At 44.2% G+C, this 23,297-nt stretch overlaps 1 protein-coding gene across 1 annotated transcript in view; it reads left to right on the top strand.

Annotated features, from left to right (window-relative positions):
• DST (dystonin) overlaps window positions 1-23,297 on the top strand; it is a 925,809-nt gene that overhangs the window by 719,880 nt on the left and 182,632 nt on the right. The window contains 5 exon segments of the mRNA XM_029595689.1: window positions 240-410; window positions 2,142-2,308; window positions 21,643-21,802; window positions 22,026-22,352; window positions 22,545-22,629. Of these exon segments, the coding sequence (XP_029451549.1) occupies window positions 240-410; window positions 2,142-2,308; window positions 21,643-21,802; window positions 22,026-22,352; window positions 22,545-22,629 (910 nt within the window).

Raw genomic sequence — 23,297 nt, forward strand, 5'->3', positions numbered from 1 at the left:
TGGCAGTTCACTTAAAGAACATATGGTGGATCCTGAAGTTCAATCCAGTTGGATTAGGGTTGAATGTGTCAAAGGAAAACATATATTGATTGCCAACACCACTATTTGTTTCAGAGTTATCTTCATCCTTCATTTATGTCATGCTTTTCCAATAATAAGTATGTTTGTGGTCTTCTATAGCATTTCTCCATTATTCAGCTGTGCAAAACAGGCAAGATAAGGTGTGCATTTTCTTACAGGTTGCTCAACGGGCAGCTCAGTTGCAGGAAGCCCTCCTCCACTGTGGGAGGTTTCAGGATGCCCTCGAATCTCTGCTCAGCTGGCTCACAGATACAGAAGATCTGGTGATGAATCAGAAACCCCCTTCTGCAGAATTCAAAGTGGTGAAGGCTCAGATACAGGAACAAAAAGTATGAAAGGTTTATTAGTTTTCACTTTATTTGTTCTGGCTTACTCATGAAACTGACTGTTCTTAATGTATATATGTATCACTGGAATGTGCCTCATTACACATATCACTGTAACTTTTTTTTTATCATTAGCCAATCTATTTTTTTTTGATTGGCAGTTTCTCATGCCACCTTTGGGCTTCTTTCATTAATAAAAATTGGCCTCTGTTGTACTACATAATCCCCTGCCTAGCCCAACTATTGCAATGACAGCCCTTTGCTGGGGGCCACAGAGCACAGCTCCCTCTGCAAACCAGTCTGGCCATAGGTGCCACCATTAGATGCCTGAGACTTTCTCTGCCCCCAGGAGGATATGAATGCTTCATCTACAGCACCCTTAGCCCTGGTTAGCCTGGGGAAGGGAAGACCTGACTCTGAAATCAAACCCAGTTTCTCTACCTGGCAGCATACAGCACTGCTGCTGAGCCACTAGGCCGGCCCAGCTATCATTGTAACTTAGAAATACAGAAACATGACGGCAGAAAAAGATGGCATGGTTCATCTAATCTGCCCATCCGTCCAATTAATTTAGTATTCTAATTCCTATTACTTCCTTAGAGATCCCCTGTATTTATCCCATGTTTTCTTGAGTTCAAATACTGCTTTTGTCTCCACCACCTCCACTGGGACATGCTGCAAGCAAATGACTCATTCAGTGTAATTCACTTTATCAGTAATGCTTCCTCTCACACCAAGTCCTCAGTGTAATAAAGATATACAAGTATGTTGTGCACACAGTCATGTTATTTTCTGACCTGTTTAAAATGGATGAAAAAGTGGCAGGCCTAAAACATAATCCTCACATTTTGGAGTGGCTGACTAGTTTCTTTGTTTTCTATCCTTTTACTTTCATATTAAGTAAACCAGCAATGCCAAGAACTGCTTGTTGATCACTAAGGGTCAATGAATTTGAAGGGTTAACATTCATTATGTATCTCAAGCAGTTAATGTGTGTTAATAGTGCTGTTAACACTAATGCATGCTAATTTATGTGTATTAAAATAAAACGTATGTTAATGGATGCAAACATATGTAGAAGGCTCCTTGTTAGTGCAGCAGAAAGTATATGCACTAAACGTGCAAAATGTGATGCAGATAGATTAATACAAAAAGCTTAACTACATCTAAGAAAGCTGTATGTTTTTGCATTACCATCTGCATTAATGTGTGCATGGATTTTCATGCTTATACTTTAAAGTCTATGATAACATGCCCTTTATTTGCATATAATTAACTGCTTATGTTAACATAATTTAGTACATGGGCTTCCAAATGTGGCATTTTTTCTAGTACTTGTGTACAAGAAGAGTCCACTTGTAGGATCATCTATGGACTCGGATATAAACATGAATTTGTATGTGTGCGTGTATGTAAAATGCTTAGTACATCTGGCCATATGACTCTGGGCTTTTCTAATAATTGTTGTTCTATTTTGTTATTGATCACTTAGTTTATTCATCCTAAGCTTTCAGCTGTTCTTTTAGCCTTTAGTTTTAAGATATTATTGGATATAGATTGATTACTGATAAAGAGACATTAAAAGTAAAATCTTTTCCAGTGGCTAAACACTCATCCCGCAAGCAGTAGGTTCACCCAGAAACCTCTGGGAAACTGTGTTGTCGTAACTATGTAATTCTGTGTTGATATAATTGCTCCCTTTACTAATTTTTCCTGCAAATGCTTGCTTTCTAGTTGCTCCAGAGGTTGTTAGATGATCGCAGACCTACAGTGGAGGTAATTAGGAGAGAAGGAGAGAAAATTGCAGCAGCAGCAGAGCCTGCAGACAGGGAGAAGATCTTGAAGCAGCTGAGCACCTTGGGCTGCAGATGGGATGCATTGCTTGGAAAAGCTGAAACCAGGTAGGGATGAGCTGTCATGTTGAAATGACAGGGAAATCACAATGACTGTGCTGGGTTTTGTGTCATTCCAGATGGAATATGACACAAAACCAAAAACAAATATTTTGTTTTTTCTCCATGATTTGGCATGTGCTAAAACAGTTTAGTGCATGCCACAATGCTGAAACAGAACAAAAGAAAAATGAAAAGAAAAAGAAAACAAGGCAAAGGTTTTCCCATCCACACCCCCTAAACAAGGTTCCTGAGGTTATAATATTTTGAAAAATCTTTATGAAAGCTGATTGCAATGATATTTTGTGTTATCATGCAAAGTGTCTTTTCATGGTATGCAATAAACATTTTATTCTGTAGATATTGTATTGCATGGTAATATGGGCTTATTTCTGTCTATAAAATTTTAAATTAACCCATGCCACTTTTGGCTTTTATTATGCCACTAAATTATGATTGCACTGTGTTAATACTACAGAGCAGGCTTACCTCACTGTTAGCCATAGGGAACAGGATTAATTGTATCATTAATTATAAGAATTGCAATGGGTCTCTTGCTCTAAGATGCAATCCAAATCATTTACTGTGAAGAGCTTGTTTGGAGAAAGATATTGCACAAGTCTACTTCTTAAGAAAATGCCATACTTGGTTAGACCAAAGGTCCATCAAGCCCAGCATCCTGTTTCCAACAGTGGCCAATCCAGGCCATAAGAACCTGGCAAGTACCCAAAAACTAAGTCTATTCCATGTTACCATTGCTAATGGCAGTGGCTATTATCTAAGTGAACTTAATAGCAGGTAATGGACTTCTCCTCCAAGAACTTATCTAATCCTTTTTGAACACAGCTATACTAACTGCACTAACCATATCCTCTGGCAACAAATTCCAGAGTTTAATTGTGCTTTGAGTAAAAAAGAACTTTCTCCGATTATTAAAGGCACAAACACAAAAACACACTAAATAATATTCCCAAATAGTTAACTTTGCCCCAATACTTTTAAAAAAGACAATGTCCCAAGCAAAAACTTACTGATTCCTTTCAGCCACCAGCAAGGTGATCCTCTCCTCTCAGTGTTCCCACTTCAAAATACACTTACTGAGATTTCCAGTAGCTTTAAATGCCACATAAAGCATCTCGACTACCTGTGTTTTTTTTAAACGCTATGAGATCCACATTAGGTAAGCAGACAAGTTATCTGGAGAAAGGTAGCCAGTTAACTTGTTCCAGATATTTAGTGGGATAAATGTCCAGCTGAATATATTTGCTTAATGTTATCTGGCTACCTTCAGCTGGACAATTGTAAACCTAACTGACGAGATTGTGAATATGGCTGATTAGGTCTAAACTTATCCGGCCTTGTGTGGCCAGTAACGTGCCACTTTACTGGATATCATCAAAAGATATCCAGTGAAGTGGCACTTATACAGTAAAAAATAAATAAACTTACAATGGGCCTCCCGGCTCTGTCCCCATCCCCCCACCACAAATATCTAAAATCCTTGCTGGCCAAGGACACCATAGACCCCTCCAGTTTTAAGAGCTATTGAAAATATTGGTACCAACCCTCCCCCTCTCTCTCCAGGAAATAACTAAAAGAAAAAAATGCGTCCTCGCCACATCCTCCCCCACTTCCTCGCCTCCAAGCCCTCATATCCACCCAGTACCTCAAAGCTACCCCTTATGTGGTCTGGGTTTGTAGTCTGCTGTGATCCCAGTCGCTTCCAATGTAACTCTGGGCAGCCCTGCTGAAGCGTAAGCTAGCAGCATAACTGTCCAGCGGCTGAGGGGTGATGTGGCGACTTGGGGGCCTAGAGAAGATGCATTATTTCTTTTTAAATATTTCCCTAGTGGGGGGAGGCTAGTGCTGTGTAAAATTAGAGAGATTTTGGGGGTCCTTGTCTAGGAGGAGGTTAGGGATGGGAATTGGGGCAAGAGGACTGCAGTAAGTTGTTTTTATTTTTTTTGTTTGTTTTTTTGTTTTTTTTTTAACTATGTGAATTCCTCTTGACCACATATCCACTTAAGTGACAGCTTATCCAGCCACACAAGGCTAGATAACTTTAGACCTGCTCTGACAGCTGGTTATGGTTAAAAATACGTTATGGTTAAAAATCCGTTTGGCCACGAATTCCAAAGATTTTAAGAAAAAATTTAAAACCCACCTGTTTAACAGTGCATATAGTATACAATCACTGCAGTAAGACAGTACTTTACCCATTCTGTTACTAAGACAAAATCCTTTTTGTATCTTGATGTATTTTACTTTTTTTTTAAATCTGTTTTTTGAATGTCGATTGTTGATATTATGAATGTATCATTGTTAACCGCCTAGACGGGCATATACAAGCCTTACTCGTGCGGTATATAAAACGTTTAAATAAAATAAATAAATAAATGCCCCTGGAACACCCCTTCTTTTTGCGGCTAGATTTTAGCCAGATAATAGTTTATCCAAATAAAATCTAGCTTGACAAGTGAGTCAGTATTCAGAAACTTACCATTTAGATGGATAACTTGTGAGTTATTCATCTACATGGCTTTTGAATATCTACATCAGGGGAAGGCATCGCTGCTTCCTAGTCAGGAAGTTGAGTCAATTAAGGGATGCTCAAATTAATTCCATTCTATCCAGTGCATGTACATTTGACTCATACATATTATTTTTGGATGTCATGAAAACCTGATCAGTTTGTCGTATTTGAGAATCAGAGCTGTCTTTTTTGGAATATTTCTCAACCCACTCCTCGGGTCACTGATGGGTTTTGAGTATATCCGCAATGAATATGAATGAATTAAATTAGCATACAACAGAGGCAGTACATGCAAATCTTTCTCATACATATTCATTGTAGATATCCTGAAAAGCAGACTGGCTGGGTGTGTTGAGGACTGGGTTGAGAAACCACTGTTCTATTGTCTTTCTTTTTGTCTTTTTATTTAGCATAACAAACATAGGCAATTAAAATGATTCCCACTATTTTTCATGTTCCTGCATCTTCAGCCAACCCACCTATCTCGATCTTTAAAGCTGGGGTCCCCCCCCCCCCCCCCCCCCCGTTAATTCTGTCTCATTCCTTACGGTGTTCGCTGCCTGATTAAGACTGCTGTTTTTCTTTTGTTTACTTCACCCCATCCATTCTCAGTGCCATGAGAGGGAGCTTAGGCTTTCAGACCATGCCCTTTCCCAAGCAGAGCTGAGGTGTAGCCCTCGGGTAACACCTGATGCAGTGTGGCCGGGAATGTTCACAAACAGGCTTCCAGGGCGGCAGCCCAGCCTGCTAACCACAGAACCACAGGACTGGCTAAGTCCTTCTTCTTACCATCATAAACCATCATTGTTGGCACCTCTATAACGTTTTATCTCTTTGAAATATTTAATGATGAATTATGTGCCTTTTTGTAAACCGTTGTGATGGTAAATAACTTAATGACGGTATAGAAAAGATTTTAAAATAAAATAAATAAATGTCTTCAAGATGGATCTTTAGTAAGGCTGCATGAGCAGCATCCGAAGATACACTGCCTAGGCTCTGTAGAAATACAGTTTGTTTGAAACTGTGTGCAGAGCCCTTTAGGAATGTTACACAACACAAACTAGAGTGGATTTTTGCATCTCATCCATAAACCTCTCATCCAGTTAATAAAAACTGCAGATCCCAAAATATACATAGGAGTTAAACATAACAGAACTGACAGCATGCAGTTGGGAGATCTGTAGCACAGCTAGCTGAATTTAATAGAAAACTCTCAAAAGTAATTGCAGCAAAATGGTGTATATCAGTTCTTTACAATCTATTGCCTCCATTTTGCAGTAGTAGTATACTGGGATAACTATAATTTTACTGCATATGGATGGCTTCTAATTTCCTGGTAAACTCCAAGCGTACCAGCCTTCTTATTTGTGTTTTGACTCATTGATGGTATCAACATTGCAATTGTTTCAGCTGTAACGCACAAGATTTTTCATTTAAAGGAACACTGTCAGGTTTATGCCGTGAAGAAAAAAGCAAAATGGAGGATGTTAGTGTCATGTTTTTTATGCTGTTCTGTTGTAGGTGGTTTTTCAGATTTTTTTTACTTTATATTTTTACTATATATTTTAGATGTTAATGACCCTTATTGATAATAAGAGTTTGCAGAATGTTAATAGGAAACAGTTTTAAAAAGTATGAGTAAGGCCAATACTGAAAGTTTGACAGCTGTTTTAAAGGCATAATGTGACATAAAGTGACAACATGATTGGGAACTCTGGTGAAAGATTCAACATGTCTTGAGTAGGTGACATGTGTGAGCTGAATGATGGAGGGCAAAGTTTAATTCAGATAAATATAAATTGTAGAATCTTGGGAATGGGATTGGACTGCTGCATCGGAATAGTGGGAAATTTTTCCTGGTGGGCTGGTGCAGTACTCCAAGCCCAGCCCCTGCGGCTGTGATCTGTATCTTATCGGAGCTGGGACAGAGTGTCCAGAGCAGGGCTGTGTCCCAAGCGTGCACTGCTCCTCCCTCTCTCTCTCCCTCTCCAAGGAGCTTCCTGTAACATGAAGCAAGAGGAGGATGGGGTCATGGGCATACAGGCGGCAAGAAAAAAAGCCAGGAGCTCTAACTGCTGTCCAGACGCTGCAGCTCTGGCTGTCCCCTCTCCTCTTTACTGATCGGTCCCCTCAATCTCCAGGAGCTGGAGGATGGGGGAGGAGGGCAGTGAGAACCACCATCCTGATTTTCTACCTACGTTAGAAGAGGCAATGAGACTGGGATGGCAAGGGGAGGAATAAGGTCAAGGGCTAGACGGGTGAGATGAGAGGCAGCACAGACCTAAAGAAACCATGAGGAGGAAAGATGAGGAGGAGTAACATGGTTAGCTGGTGGGAGAGAGGGGAAAGGAGGAGAGTGATAGGAGGAAAAGAAAACTGGAAAGAGAAATGGAAGGAATCAAGTGAAGACAAGATATAAGCTGAGGAGACAGAATAGGATGGTATAGGCAAAACCACAATGGTAAATACACTAGAGTATCTTTTATCTGAATGGTTGGAATCAAGACCATACTGGATAAATGGGGTTTTTTTTCCCAGATAACAGAACGTCTCCCTTTGCTGGCAGCTCTCTCCCAGCCCCTGACCAGACACCCCGCTGCTCTCCCTCCCACGCAGTTCACAGCTGATCTCAGATGGTAAACCGTGCAGGAGAGACTGCCAGAACATAGGATTTCAGAAGAGCCAGGCCGCCATATTCCTCTGGGTATTGAAAATTTCCGGATAATGGGAATTCAGATAAAACGTACTCTACCATACATTGATTTTCAATTTATACATCTGATTTTAAAACTTTGGATAGTTTCAAATTATTTTTATCTGTATTTTTAAATATGTTTTGGAATGTCAGGTAATGCACTTCTAATAGCTGTACAGGTCCTGGAGAAAAGTGAAGTTGTGATACTCTATGTAGAACCAACGAAAAAGCTGATAATGCATTTGAGCTTTCCAGACCTCTGATATTTGAAGAATGAATTTCTGTAGTCTCAAGAGCGCATGTACTACAGCATCTTTTTTGTTGGCCCTTTAAATTAGTCACTTCTGTGGCGCTAGCAGGTATGCGTAGTGCTGTACTGAGCCACTTAAAAGACCATCTCTGCTCAGGTCAGGACAGACAGGGCGCTTGGACAATGTACCACAACCTACTACAATTGCAGGTGTAATAGGTGACAGCTGAGATACGGCAGTGCTTTACTCATATTAGCTGTATGTTAGGCAGTACTTAGCAAAAATACCATATTTGTTTATTGGATAAGTGTGCTATGCTTCTCTCCATCTCTGAAATCCATAATCTGAACTTGGGCCATCTGAGTAAGAAAGCTGTGAGCTGCCATGGGGAAAGGCAGATGGGAAGCGTAGAAAGCAGGGGATACAATTGGAGGTCCAGAGCGACAGGGTTGGGGAGGGCACAAGGAAAGATGGCAGCTGGCAGTTGAACCAGGCTGGGATGGGGAATTGGAGGTGTCAGATGGCTTAGGCACTGTCCCGCTGAAGCGCGCGCGGAAGCCGACCGGCAGTCAACGCGCACATGTTATAAAATCGGCGCGTCCGTGTGCGAACTGCATACATGGGCGCCCACACGCAGGTTTTAAAATTTACTTTTTAGTCTTTTGCATGAAGTAGTAGAGTATTACAGTAAGGAAAATAGATTTTATGTCCCAGATTTAAGGAGTGAGCAAAATAAGTGCAGAGAGAGCCTACAAATCAGTGTCTGTTTCAAAATGGTGAGTCTTTTCAGCCAAGAATTTAATTTCCTTTAACTTTAGAGAAAATATTTCACTAAAATATTAACGTGAGGAGTCGAGATCTGAGCTTGGCTCTTGCCATCCCTCCACAAGAAAACAATACACGTTCTTGGCCTTATAAAAGGCCGCAGTTTATTAAACATACCCGAGCCCGCACAATAAACATCATGCTGACAACGTCAGCTGAAACATTCCCCCCCCCCCCCCCTTTCTCTTATGCCCTCGCTCACCATCAAGTCCCAGCGGTAAGCGAGATATCCCCCCCCCCCCTTTTGACTTGTCCCAGCGAGGGCCAGCCATGGCCTATGAGCTATTTAGCCCCCTAGTTCATTCTGGCCTTCTCGTGCACGAGACTCGCCCCCCCCCCCCCAGTGTCCTTTAAACAGCAAACTCTTTACAACATTCAACTTGGGCTCGGGTTTCCGCCACAAAACAAGGCAGTTACTACCAGTCATGTCACACCCAGAACCCCCCTTGCGCGACTATCCATCGTCCCATCTACCTGTTAACTTTTTTGACACCTCTCTTTCCAGATAGATTCGTCCTTTAACTTAAAATGAACAATATCATCAGACCACCCCACCTGGACTCCTGGCCATTTCATCATTACCATCGCCAGGTCCTTTCGCATGGCTGAGATCAATTCCGTACAAGATCTCTTGCCAATATCGTTACCCGCCAGATGTACCAATAACATTTTTGGGACTCTTGCCAATGTAACCTGCTCCTGCAAGAAGGATAATAGATGCTTCCATCCCATACCCCGTTTTCCCAACTAGCGCATCCTCCAGTGAAGTCTCTCCAATTGCAAATTTGCTCCATATGGCCGCTTTTTGGCCCGCTGCTCCGCTCAGTGAATGAAGGAGTGGCCCACGACCCAAGCGCACTCCTGTGTTTTATGAACTGCTACTGGTTCTGCAAAAGAAGAGACCCATGTTAATACCACTTTTTTGTTTTTTATTATTAATTTTTTTTATTATTTCCTAACGTAATGCCTGAAAGACTTGGACTTCCACCGTCCAATTGCCTTAATCTGTCCTTCTGCCATACCAATTTCCGCCACTGTCGTGGCCGCCTCCTACTCGAAAAGAATGCGAGCTGTAAAAGCTCGCATCTCTCCCCATCGCCTCCACTACCATTTTTAACACTCTAGAAAACTGGAAACTTGTGAGCGGCATGCCGTTCTCGTGCACTAAATAAGAACCCCCCACCTTAGGCCTAACTTTCTCATATACCTGAAGAGTTTGTACCGGACATGCTAATTCATGTACCGCTCTTCCCATTCTACTCCTACACCTTTACTAATTGATCCGTTTTAGACTTTTTCAAATATACCCCTGCGCTATCCCCTTGTACCCAAACATGCTTCACCATCAAGCCTGCCCTAGCTGCATTTACTTGAGAGCTTGCCACTAACTCGCTAAATTAAATCGCTCCAAAAAAGGCCAATGAGAAGGTCACCCTGAATAACAATACCTCGTATGTGCACCAACACACTTCTTCCAAATACCTTGCCATTCTTACTAAGTCATCATACCTTATGGGACGCCTCCTCTCCCGCTGCCACCCTTGTAATACTCACTTAACCCGAAAAAGCAGGATTCCTCCAACTTCTAATCTTCCGAAAGAAGGCAAACCCTGCTAAATGCAACTTTACCGCCGACAAGGAATAGTCCCTGGACTTGGCCCATAAAATATACTGCACTACTGACTCATCTCTCACTGTGCCTATTCCATCCCTTATCTAGCAGAAATCTTGCTACCGCCTGATTTCCTGCTATATATGCTGCCCATGTATTAGATGCGACAGACTTTTTTTTTATCAGTTCCCACTACTCTTCTTCCCTATAGTCCACAGGTACCCCGGACACTTCTCCGAGTTTGTATGGGCTCCTGGTGCAAGCGATCAGAAGACCTTCCACTTAAAACGAGAAAGGGCATCCGCTATAACATTCTCCACTCCAGGAACATGCTTAGCTGTAATCTTCACATTCATCTTCAAACACATACCTAATTCACATAGCAAGGCAGAAACCATTAAGCATTTTGCTGACAAACTATTTATCACCTGTACCACTCCCAAGTTATCGCACCAAAACACAACTCGCTTACTGCTAAGCTCTGCACCCCAAATCGCCAGTGCCGCAACTCTGGGAAATAACTCCAGGAACGTGATATTCTTTGTAATGCCCTCTACCACCTAGTCCTCGGGCCACGGCTCCGCGCACCACTTTCCTTGAAAGTACACCCCGAATCCTGAAGACCCTGCCACATCTGAAAACAATTCCAATTCTCTATTGCTCACTTCCTTATCTGGCATTATTTGCACTCCATTAAATTCTTCCCACACCTTCAACTCCTCCTTTACATCAGGCTCGCGTTACCCTGATGTAATGATGTGCCACTTTGACTCCCGCTGTAGGCATAAACAGCCTCCTAATGAATGCCCTACCCATTGGAATGACTCTACCCGCAAAATTTAAAGCCCCTATCAAGGACTGCATTTTTCTTAGGGTAATCTTTTTTGGCTGCCCAGCTTCTCGCACTAGAGTCCTTAACGCCTCCGTGTCCAATTTGATTCCCAGAAAAGTTAACTTCGTGGCCGGCCCTTCAGTTTTTTCCTGTGCTATGGGCACACCCAGTTTGCGTGCTATTTCTAAAAACCCTTCTAACTGTAACTGACACTGCTTCGACTGCCCCTACCCAATAAACAAGAAATCATCTAGGTTGTGTAACGTACTATCATCCCCTGTCCTATTCTCCACCTCCCACTGCAAGAAGGTACTAAAGGCTTCGAAGTATGCGCAAGATATAGCACACCCCATCGGCAAACACCTATCTATGAAAAACTTCCTTTCAAAAGAAAATCCCAACAACGGCAGGTTTTTTGGGTGAATTGGAAGTAGTCTAAACGCAGACTCGATGTCCGCTTTAGCCCACAGTGCCCCCTTTCCCACCGTTTGAACTAACTCTAACGCATAATCAAAGGACATACAACGTACAGAACACTCTCTCCTGGGAATAAAATCATTAACGGATTCACCTTTAGGGTAAGACAAGTTCAAAATCAACCTGAATTATCCCAGGACAAGCAGGATGCTAGTCCTCACATATGGGTGACATCGGTAATGGAGCCCTATGTACGGAAAACTTCTGTAAAAGTTTCTATGAAACTTTTGACTGGCACCAGAGTGCCTACTGAGCATGCCCAGCATGTCATGATATTCCCTGCCACAGGGGTCTCCCTTTAGTCTTCTTTTTTCCGCGAAGCAATTAGCCTCGCGGTTATCAGGAGTCCTGTGGGATTTTCCACATATTTTCCTTACGGAAAGCTTTAAAAAACTTCAAACGCAGAGGGTCTCCCTTAGTTTGATCATCGCGGTGAGTTTTTCCCGTTCTCGCGGTTCCGTGCCGTTTTTTGACTAAAAACAAAATTTACCTGAGCCTTAGGCCGTCGACGGCTGCCCGGCCACAAAATGGCTACAGGTTTTAAAAAATGTCCGAAATGCGCGAGAAATATGTCTATTACAGACCCTCACCAAGACTGTGTACTTTGCCTTGGTGAAGGTCATGATGTAAAAAAATTGTCCCTTATGCGCTACGATGACCTCGAAAGGTCGACGTCTACGGATGGACAAGATGGAGCAATTATTCAAAATTCAACTGATTACTGCTCCATCTACTTCCACACAATCGTCTCCGGCTGGGGCGATTAGGAAAGTGGTCTTGAAGAAACGTCACTCCGGTGACTCGGGAGACGCTCCTTTTTCCTCCCCCTCACCATCGTCCAGAGCGTCCACATCGAGTAGCGAAAAAGGGCGCGAAAAAGATAAACATCGCCATCGGCATCGCAGGCCGCAACCAGCAACCATCGCTCCGATACCCGGCGAGCCATCGGCGGAAGACGGGGCACCGAGTAAGAAAGCCCGGCTCCAAAGTAAGGCTTCCGAGCCACCGACAGGCCAACCCTCGCCGATTCCGGCGGAAGGAATCGTACCTCCTCAGGGCCCTGAGGTCGTACTACTGTCGCCACCACCGCCTCCCCCCATGGGTGCTCTGTTCACATCATCCATGCGGGCGGAACTTGACAGTTACATACGTCAAGCGGTTAAGGATGCCTTTATCGAGGCGATGCCACGGCCTGCCACTCCGGTTCTGCCATCGACACCGGTCATAGGAGGATCTCCGGTTCCATCACCGATTCCTTCACTACCGATGCCAAGGAAATCACCGCTCTCCTCGATGGCGCCGATTCCATTGCCGGTTCTACCTAGGCCGCAGCCACCGGATTCAGCATTGCCGATTCCCCGAGTACCATCGATTCCACCACGGCCATCGATCCCGATGGCACCTTCGATGCCTTCTCAAGAGTCCATTTTTCAACCATTGATGGACAAGCTGGACTCACTAATACATTGCTTCTCATCTCTACCACATCCTATAGATGTAGATGACAGTCAAGAGCCAATACCAGGTCCTTCGGGTGTCCCACCACCCCTCAGACCTCAGACTCCACTTTCTGAAATGCCAACTAAGCCTACTAGGCCGTTGGAGCTCCCTCTGGATGATAGTGACGAAGAATTCTCCTCGGATGAAGACCTCCTTTCTGAGCCTTCTCCCCCAGAAGATAGAAGAAAGTCACCACCGGAGGATCTCTCTTTCTCCAACTTTATTAAGGAGATGTCTCAAACAATTCCCTTTTCTCTCATCTCTGAAGTGGACAGCAGACAAAAAACCTTGGAGGTGCTTCAATTCGTAGACCCTCCCAAGGAAATTCTTGCTATTCCTGTTCATGAAGTTTTACAAGAACTTATGTACAGGATATGGGAACACCCTGGGTCGGTGGCAGCTGTTAATAAGCGGGCGGATGCCACTTACCTAGTACAACCCATCCCGGGGTTCCAAAAAACTCAACTACCGCATCAGTCAGTGGTGGTCGAGTCGGCCCAAAAGAAGGCCAAAAGATTAAAGCAACACGCCTCCATACCTCCTGGAAAGGATAATAGGTTCTTGGACAATCTTGGTCGAAAAATCTTCCAAGCTGCTATGCTGGTAGCTAGAATAAATTCATACCAGCTTTTTATGAACCAGTACCAGCGTGATCTATGGAAGCAAGTTGAATCCCTGTCTCAGCAGTTACCTGACCATCTTCAGGAAGGTTTTCAAAACCTAGTACATAAGGGCCTAGAGGCAGGGAAACACGAGGTTCGGGCCACGTATGATTCATTCGAGACAACCTCCAGATTGTCTGCAGCTGGAATAACGGCGAGAAGATGGGCCTGGCTTAAATCATCAGAGCTCAGACCAGAAGTACAGGAGCGCTTGGCGGACCTGCCTTGCTTAGGAGAGAACCTCTTTGGCGATAAGGTCAAGGAGGCAGTAGCCACCATCAAGGACCATACAGAAACCCTCAAACAGCTTTCTCAGCTGCCACAAGAGGTACATCAACCTTCTAGGAGGCCTCCAAGAAGGGAACAAAGAAAGCCATATTACCGCCCTAGGCGGTATTATCCGCCAGTAGCCAGGCCCAGACAACAAAGACCTGCTCAACGGCCTCAGCCTCGCCAAAGACCTGCTAGGCCTCAACAACCTCCGCCTGCGGCGTCCACTTCCGGATTTTGAAGTTCAACCAGAGGGCATGAGTCATTATCAAAATCCCTATCCACAAGTACCGGTTGGAGGCCGAGTTGCTCACCATCTTCAAACTTGGACCTCCATCACTACAGACCAATGGGTACTCTCAATCATATCTCAGGGGTACCACTTGGACTTCCTCACTGTACCAAAAGACAATCCCCCTATTCCGTCTTGGACAGTGTCTCATCATTACACAATCCTGCAAGCAGAATTATCTACCCTCCTGACTGCCAGGGCCATCGAAAGAGTTCCCAGGCCTCAGTGGGGCACAGGATTCTACTCCCGATATTTCCTCATTCCAAAGAAAACCGGGGGTCTACGTCCTATCCTGGACCTAAGAAATCTCAACAAATTTTTAAAGAAGGAAAAATTCAGGATGGTGTCCTTAGGCACCATGCTACCTCTTCTTCAAAAAGGAGATTGGCTCTGCTCTCTGGATCTTCAAGACGCTTACGCTCACATTCCCATATTTCCACCTCATCGACAGTTCCTACGATTTCTGGTACAAGGTCAACACTTCCAATACAGGGTGCTACCTTTCGGCCTTGCCTCAGCACCTCGAGTGTTCACAAAGTGTCTAGCAGTAGCGGTGGCACATCTTCACAAGCAACAAGTACATGTGTTCCCCTACTTGGACGATTGGCTCATCAAGAGTCATACACAGAGCGGAGCTGTCACTTCTCTCCATCTCACAATAAGATTGCTTCACTCTTTGGGATTTCTCATCAATTACGACAAATCCCATCTCACACCATCTCACCAGTTGCAGTTCATAGGTGCAGATCTCAACACCATCACAGCAAAGGCTTTTCTTCCGAAAGACCGGGCTCAATCGCTCGTTCTCCTAGTACATTCTATTCGCAATCAATATACAGTCACAGCTCATCAGTGCCTCATCCTACTCGGACACATGGCCTCAACAGTTCACGTCACTCCCATGGCCAGACTGACCATGCGACTAATGCAATGGACACTCAAATCTCAATGGATTCAAGCCATTCAACCACTGTCCACTCACATCCAGATAACACCAGAGCTGAAGTATTCCCTTCTCTGGTGGACATCACCACTCAACTTGCTCAAAGGCCTACCTTTTCAACAACCAGTTTCACAAGTGACTTTAACTACAGATGCGTCCACCTTGGGATGGGGAGCGCACATTGCTCATCTGAAAACACAGGGCAAGTGGACAAAGCAAGAAGCTTCCTTTCAGATAAATTTCCTGGAGCTTCGAGCTATACGCTATGCTCTATATGCATTCAAGGACTGCCTTTCACACAAGACTGTTCTGATCCAAACGGACAATACAGTAGCCATGTGGTACATCAACAAACAGGGTGGTACGGGCTCGTACCTCCTTTGCCAGGAAGCGGCTCAAATATGGGACTGGGCCCTAGCACACTCAATTCTACTACGGGCCACCTACCTAGCAGGCATCCACAACACAGTAGCGGATCGCCTCAGCCGTCACTTTCAACCACACGAGTGGTCCCTCGACCCAGCGTTAGCAATCAAGATATTTCAACGCTGGGGTCAACCAACAATAGATCTCTTTGCGTCACATCTGAACTACAAGGTGAACAATTACTGCTCTCTCCTCTTCCGGCAGACCAGCTTACCAAAGGACGCGTTTGCCCGCCATTGGAACTCAGGCCTGTTATACGCGTATCCACCAATACCGCTCATAACCAAAACCTTAGTAAAGCTACAACAGGACAAGGGGACAATGATACTCATAGCCCCATATTGGCCTCGACAAGTATGGTTCCCCACACTGCTAGATCTCTCAGTCAGGGATCCAATTCGCCTGGGAGTAGCTCCCAATCTCATAACTCAGGAACAGGGTCAGTTGCGCCATCCCAACCTTCAATCCCTGTCCCTGACAGCATGGATGTTGAAAGCCTGATCTTACAACCATTCAACCTTTCAACTAATATATCTCAGGTACTTATAGCTGCACGTAAACCTTCCACTAGAAAGAATTATTCCTACAAATGGAAAAGGTTTACTTTATGGTGCACTCAGAAAGATTTAGATCCTTTCACTTGCCCCACTACCTCGCTACTAGATTACCTTTACCATCTCTCAGACTCTGGTCTTAAGACGTCATCTGTAAGGGTACACTTAAGTGCAATCTCAGCTTATCATAACAAGCTAGGAGATGCATCGATCTCCACGCAGCCTCTCGTCAGTAAATTCATGAGAGGCCTAACTCACATTAAACCTCCAATTCATTCCCCAAGCATTCAATGGGACCTGAACGTAGTTTTAACCAAGCTTATGCGTTCTCCATTTGAACCCATAAATACCTGTGACCTTAAATTCCTTACTTGGAAAACGGTATTTCTTATAGCCATTACATCAGCTAGAAGGGTCAGTGAACTGCAGGCCCTAGTAACTTACGAACCCTTCACGAAGTTCCTTCATGACAGAGTAGTCCTCCGTACACATCCAAAATTCCTTCCTAAGGTGGTCACGGAATTTCATTTAAACCAAACCATAGTTTTACCTACATTTTTTCCTAGGCCTCACTCTCACCAGGGAGAGAGAGCCTTACACACTTTGGACTGTAAGCGTGCGTTATCTTTCTATTTAAACCGCACTGCAGCCCAAAGAAAATCAAATCAGCTATTTGTGTCCTATGATCCAAACAAACCAGGTAAAGCAGTGGGTAAGCATACTCTGTCAACCTGGCTAGCAGATTGCATACAATTTTGTTATGAAAAAGCAGGCCTTACTCTCCAAGGGCGAGTAAACGCACATTCAGTCAGAGCAATGTCAACCTCAGTAGCACACCTTCGCTCTGTACCTATTCTGGACATTTGTAAAGCAGCAACATGGAGTTCTCTTCACACCTTTGCAGCTCACTACTGTCTAGACAAAGAGGGAAGACAAGATTCAGCATATGGACAATCTGTCTTAAAGAACTTGTTTCCAGTTTAACCCCAACTCCTTCTTCATCCAACCTGCTGGGATTTCGACTGATTCATTCCAATAACAATACCTTACAGTCGTTTCAGCACCGAATGAATCAGCCTCTAGCTCGCTAATCACCCATATGTGAGGACTAGCATCCTGCTTGTCCTGGGATAAAGCAAAATTGCTTACCTTGTAATAGGTGTTATCCCAGGACAGCAGGATGTAGTCCTCACGAAACCCACCCGCCACCCCGCGGAGTTGGGTCCGATACGTTTTATTGTTTTATTTTTGGCTAACGCTATTTGCTACAAACAAAGACTAAAGGGAGACCCCTGTGGCAGGGAATATCATGACATGCTGGGCATGCTCAGTAGGCACTCTGGTGCCAGTCAAAAGTTTCATAGAAACTTTTACAGAAGTTTTCCGTACATAGGGCTCCATTACCGATGTCACCCATATGTGAGGACTACATCCTGCTGTCCTGGGATAACACCTATTACAAGGTAAGCAATTTTGCTTTTTCCTGGAACCTTTTTGGGTATAACCGCTAACAGGGATAAATGCATTTTTTGAAACGGAGGCTCACTGAATGGTCCCGCTACGCACCCGAGCTCTATCTCCTCCTGCAATTTCCTAGCCACCACCTCCCTCAACCTCGCTACTGACCTAGCATTCCTCGCTCTACCCCCCCTCCCCTGGTCCTATATAAGGTATTTGAAAATCTTCTGAAAAACCCTTAGCCAATAAAGCTGCTGCCTTCTTGTTTGGATATGCTCTTAACTCCTTAAGCACCTCCCCTAATACTATAGGTGAAAATGCCTTTTTAAACTTCACCTCATTGCTTTCCACCTCTCCGAGGGGAAACCCCTTGACTAGCGGAGCATTTGATTGTTGAGTGGGCACCATTGCAAGATGCACAAGCATGCCTAAACTTGCAATCTGGGAACAAACAGGTAGCTTTATTATAACGCCAGCACACGTGTGTTCCGCTTCCTCCTGGTTTACCTGTCATCCCTCCCCTTGGCGTAGTTCCAAAACTCCGAAAGGAGCTAGATCCCATACCCATGCTGCTCACCTCTCCTCCGCAACCTACACTTTTTGGGGCACCCGTGCTCTTGTTCGTCATCTGAGTTAGCCACAAGTTAATATCTTGCGTGCCCCATGACATGTGCCTGTTACCCTCCATCTTATCCCGGAACCGCTCATCATAGTTGAGCCAAGCCCAACCATCATAGTCCCTGAATGCCCCCAAAATACTGTCGGCGTAAGCCAACAAAGGTCCCATACTGATGAAGTTCGTAATGACCTACTACGCTGGCCAAGCGTAGAAACCCCCTAACCCAATTCAAAATATTTTTGGCGAACTTGGGTCCTTTCTCTCTCTCCTTATCCTTCTTTTTGCTCTTCTTCTTATCCTTTCTCCCTCCCCGTCTCCCTTCTAACAATTTAAAAATATTGACATATTTACGTTTCTTAATTCTCCTACGCATTCTTTTTGGCACTTCCTCCCACAATTCTGTTAAGGAGGCTAGCACTGGGTGACCCATATCCTGCCTAAGTACCAAACTGAGACCTGGCCTCCCTTCTGAGTCTGACTCGCTAGAAGATGAAGTCGATGACTCTGAAGAACTGCTGTCTGTCTCTGTGCTGGATTTTTTGGCCCTCTTCCTTCTCTTTCCTTTTTCCTTCCTCATCTTCACTCCTACTGGTTGTAGCTCACCCGATTCCCCGCCACGATATAGAACTTCTGGCCCTGCTGCTTCCTGGTAGCTCTGCGGCCAACTTCCCCTCTCTCGTCCAACCTCTGACAGGAAAAGGCTCTGTTCCTCCATGCTTCAGTCTGCGTAGTGCCTGGGTTCTCTCCAGAATCTTCGTCTGCAGATACAGCAGAAAAACCAGCAGAACTCATGCACCGGAACCCTGAATTCCCAGACCATCCTTCTTCCCATGGATTGGGCATAACATTCCTCCCTGCTATCCGGTGCGCCCTGACCCCGGTTTCCCTCCCAAAACTTAACTTATCCCCGGATGGACCTCGTTCTCCTCTAACATTCCTACCATTCTGTCCTTTCTCCCGCACACCCCTGTGCTCCACGAACTACTCCTGTCCTCCTGCTGGCCCCCTGGAGTAAATCTTTGCTGCTCCTTTCGTATCTCCCTCCCAGCACGAGCACGTGCGATGCCACCTCTCCCCTTCCCTCGTACAGCTGTTATGCGTGATGCGCCTCCAACACTGCTTTCTATTAATCCGCCCCTACTTAATACGTCATCCTCGACTGGCACCAACCGGCTTTTTCCCCTCTGAAGGGATTTACTGAGGCTTTTCCTTACAGATACCCCATGTCCAGACACCGGTAGCTCAGCTTGTACCTGAAAGCTCACCCGCCTTTCACTATCAGCAGCACCAGTCCCTGGTCCTCCCAGTCTTAAAACAGGGGTTTTCTTTGAACTATGACCCCGGGCGGGGATAGACCTTAAGTTGCTGCCCTTCGAAAACCCTGACAATTCCAGCCTCTCCCATACTGCAGGCACGGCATGGGCAGGCACCGAGGGGGGAAAATTGAGAATGTCACCTGAAATGTTCAACGAAATCTCTGGGACATCCATATCCTCATGGCTGAATGTCTAGGAGAGGGGGGATGGGGCTGCCTTTGGCCCACTCTCACCAGATACTGAGAAGGGGGGAGAGGGGAGGTGGGGAAAAAGCGGGTTGGGGGGGGGAAGGAACTGACTGACTTGCCTGCTGTGAGTCCCTTAAGCCGTCCGGACTCCTCCCCGGAACAGCTTTCCTGCTCCCTGTACGCTGCTGGCTTGCCCCCTCTGGCTGAGGCATTCTCTCTTTGCCTTTTTTATTCGTTTCTGGCACCACGACTTAAATGCGGGGGTGGGGGGAGGGGATCAGGCTCAACTAACAATTCTCTGAAACAACCCTAAAGTGTCTCAGGTACCGGATAAAATAAATTATATTTCTTTATAAACTTATCAATAGCGTCGCCGCGATTCAAATCGCTGGCGTCGTGCCATTAGCCCTGCACTTCTGCTCCGAGCCCTCCCCCACCCCCTCCCCTGCGACTTTCACCGCCGCACGCCTTTTCCTCAGTTACATCGCGTGGCGCAGGACGAGCCCGCACCGCTGTGCATTTATGGCAAATTAAAGAGTTATGTAAAAAGCATTCTGGAACCTTTGCCCAAGAAAGAGTTACACTTGGAGGGTAATTTCCAAGAGACTTCTGAAAGCAAAAAAGTGTTTTCCTTGCAGAAATAGCCCTTTAGAAATCTGTGCACCCTAGACGTGTACAAAATTGCACACATGCATGCTGTATGCACATGCTTTTATGTGCATAGGGGAGAGACATTCCGGGGGTGGAAGCTGAACAGGGTTGGTACTTACACATATACTTTCTGATTTTAAATTCTCTCAGCGAAAGTTACAAGCACCAATAATAGATGCACTGTTCGTACATAGTTTTGTCAGGATTATTTTCAGAGCAGATTTAACACCTGTAAGTTCACTTTAAAAATAAGTGTAACTTGGGCACATGACAATCTGCAAATTTTGCAGTCTCTGTTGAAATTTCCCTCCTAAGGACCAGACAAAAAATTTGTTAAATGTGTTTATATGAGCAGTAAGTGGCCTCTCTCTCTTCTTGTTGGAGTACAACCTCAGGATTCTGGAACGTTTGGAGGGTGACGAAGTGAATAGAGATGGTCCAACGAATAAATAAATAATGAAGGTCTCAGAGTTTTCCAGATAAATTTTAATCAGGTAGTATCCCAGTAAGCCCCGCCTGATGGTAGATCCCCAGATGATAGGTGAGAGAGTCCAATTCAAGATGTTTTGACTCACCTTCAGAAGCAAAACTAATATGAGAGAGACATAAAAATATTTCAGAAACAGGTGAAGGCGCTGAATTTTAGGGAGGTATATGGGATTGTTGAATGATCTTCTTTTATGTTTGTTAGTTGTATTTGTTTTGTATTTTAAATGATTATGTGTATTTTATGATGTACTCTGCACTGATCAAAAATGGAAGCTGCAGAATATAAGATTTCAAATAAATAATTTGATATGATCGTAATCAAATGCAAAGAATTGGTATTTCTCGACAAGCTCTTATTATGTACTTTTACCTTTAGCGGGTATTTCTTTTAGATTTTTGATTCTATATGAAATTCACATTAAGGCTGTTTTATTGTATTTTTTTGTACTCTTGTTATATTCTATTTTAACCTGTTTCTGGAAAGGCAGAATAAAAAGGTAAAATAAATAAAAAATCTTTTGGTTCTTATGTGACAAAGCTTTCAGGTTGGTTCAGTCTACATTATGACGCAGCCTATTTTTGTTAAAGTGTTTGTCTCTATTGCAGACATGCCCCTCGGTCAGCTTGTCCATTTTCTACACTAGTGTTTCCAAGTTTGGGGAAGTTTATAAACTCTTGCAAGCTTTAGCGTAAACAGTTCTTACCAGTCTTCATTGCAGAATGACCTTTCCCTTGGCATGTTTGCAGGAATCGTCAGTTGGAAGGTATCTCTGTAGTTGCAGAGCAGTTCCATGAGACATTGGAACCACTGAGCGAGTGGCTTACCACCACTGAGAAAAGGCTTGCAAACTCTGAGCCCACTGGAACGCAGGCTGCCAAACTGCAGCAGCAGATTACCCAGCAGAAAGTAAGGAATCATATTTCTTGGCAGTGAATTCTTCAGTTTCATTTGGCCTTTTTTTTTTTTTTTTAATTTTACATTGATTTTTCCATTCTTAAAGTTTGATTTGTTTATAATTTTCAAACAGCATGAGTAAATGTTGTTTCATGTTCCTCAGTTATGTTTCTTTTTATTTGCCCCCTTTTTTTTGTTTCCTGTTTTTTCCCCTTATTTTCATGCCCTTACATAGGCCATAGAAGATGACATCATGGCCCACAATAAAAACTTACATCAAGCTGTCATTATCGGTCAGTCTTTAAAGACGATGAGCTCCCGGGAAGATAAAGACATGGTGCAGGAAATCTTAGACTCTGTCCAAACCCGGTTCATCGAGGTCCAAGGAAAAAGTAACCGGAGGTGTGAGCTGCTACAGCAGGCCCATTGCAATGCTCAGATTTTTGGAGACGACGAAGTTGAACTGATGAATTGGCTGAATGAAGCTCATGACAAACTGTGTACCATATCAGTCCAAGATTATAACGCTGACATACTTAGAAAACAGCACACAGAGCTACTGGTAGTTTGATTTCTTTTATGTTTCGCTCATTATTTCATTGACATATTAATTTATTTTTATGTTAATTTCCATTTTTTATTTTTTTTTGTCTGTTAAAAAGAGTATTCTGTAATTTACACTGATAGACTGAGCTAAAGCTTGGAGATAATTTTAGATTTAAACTTTTCTTGTTAAAATGCGATTTCTTCTTAGCTGCTTCAGGAAGACATTGTACTCAGAAAACAAAATGTGGATCAGGCTATACAGAACGGCCTGGAGCTCCTCAAGCAAACAACAGGTAAGTGCTGTCACTGAACTAACAAAAGGTTTTCTGTTAATCATAATGACCCTCTTAATACTGCAGTAGTTACCTACAGTCAAAGTTTTCCTGTGAGGGATTACTGTTTAATCTGAGCTGCTCCTGTAAGGAAAATACTGGCTGACGTTGTAGTGCACATGTGCCGTGCCTTAACACAGCGGCCTGGTATCACACATTTATCATCCATATGAGTCGTTCATACACAGGGGTGGTATTTGCCCTCTTAGTTGAAAGTTGGGGTAATGGGCATTGCTGCTAGAACCATTCCCTGTGTATAATAGGTTTTCCTATGGGAAAAGTGGTTTTGATTTAAAACACTATTTTCTGAAACCGATTGTGCTTTAATTCCAAGGGCTGCTACATAGCATTCGCTAGGGGGTAGATTTTAAAAAAGAGCGCGATCGTGTACTTTTGTTCGCGCAGCAGGCGCAAACAAAAGTACGCTGGATTTCATAAGATACACGCATATCTTATAAAATCCTGGATCGGCGCGCGCAAGGCTGCCGATTTTGGGCAGCCTGCGCGCGCCGAGCCGCGCAGCCTGCCTCTGTTCCCTCCGAGGCCGCTCCAAAATCGAAGCGGCCTCAGAGGGAACTTTCTTTCACCCTCCCCTCACCTTCCCCTCCCTAACCCACCCCCCCGGCCCT

This window comes from Rhinatrema bivittatum, chromosome 3 (assembly GCF_901001135.1).
Source record: "Rhinatrema bivittatum chromosome 3, aRhiBiv1.1, whole genome shotgun sequence".
Taxonomy (NCBI): domain Eukaryota; kingdom Metazoa; phylum Chordata; class Amphibia; order Gymnophiona; family Rhinatrematidae; genus Rhinatrema; species Rhinatrema bivittatum.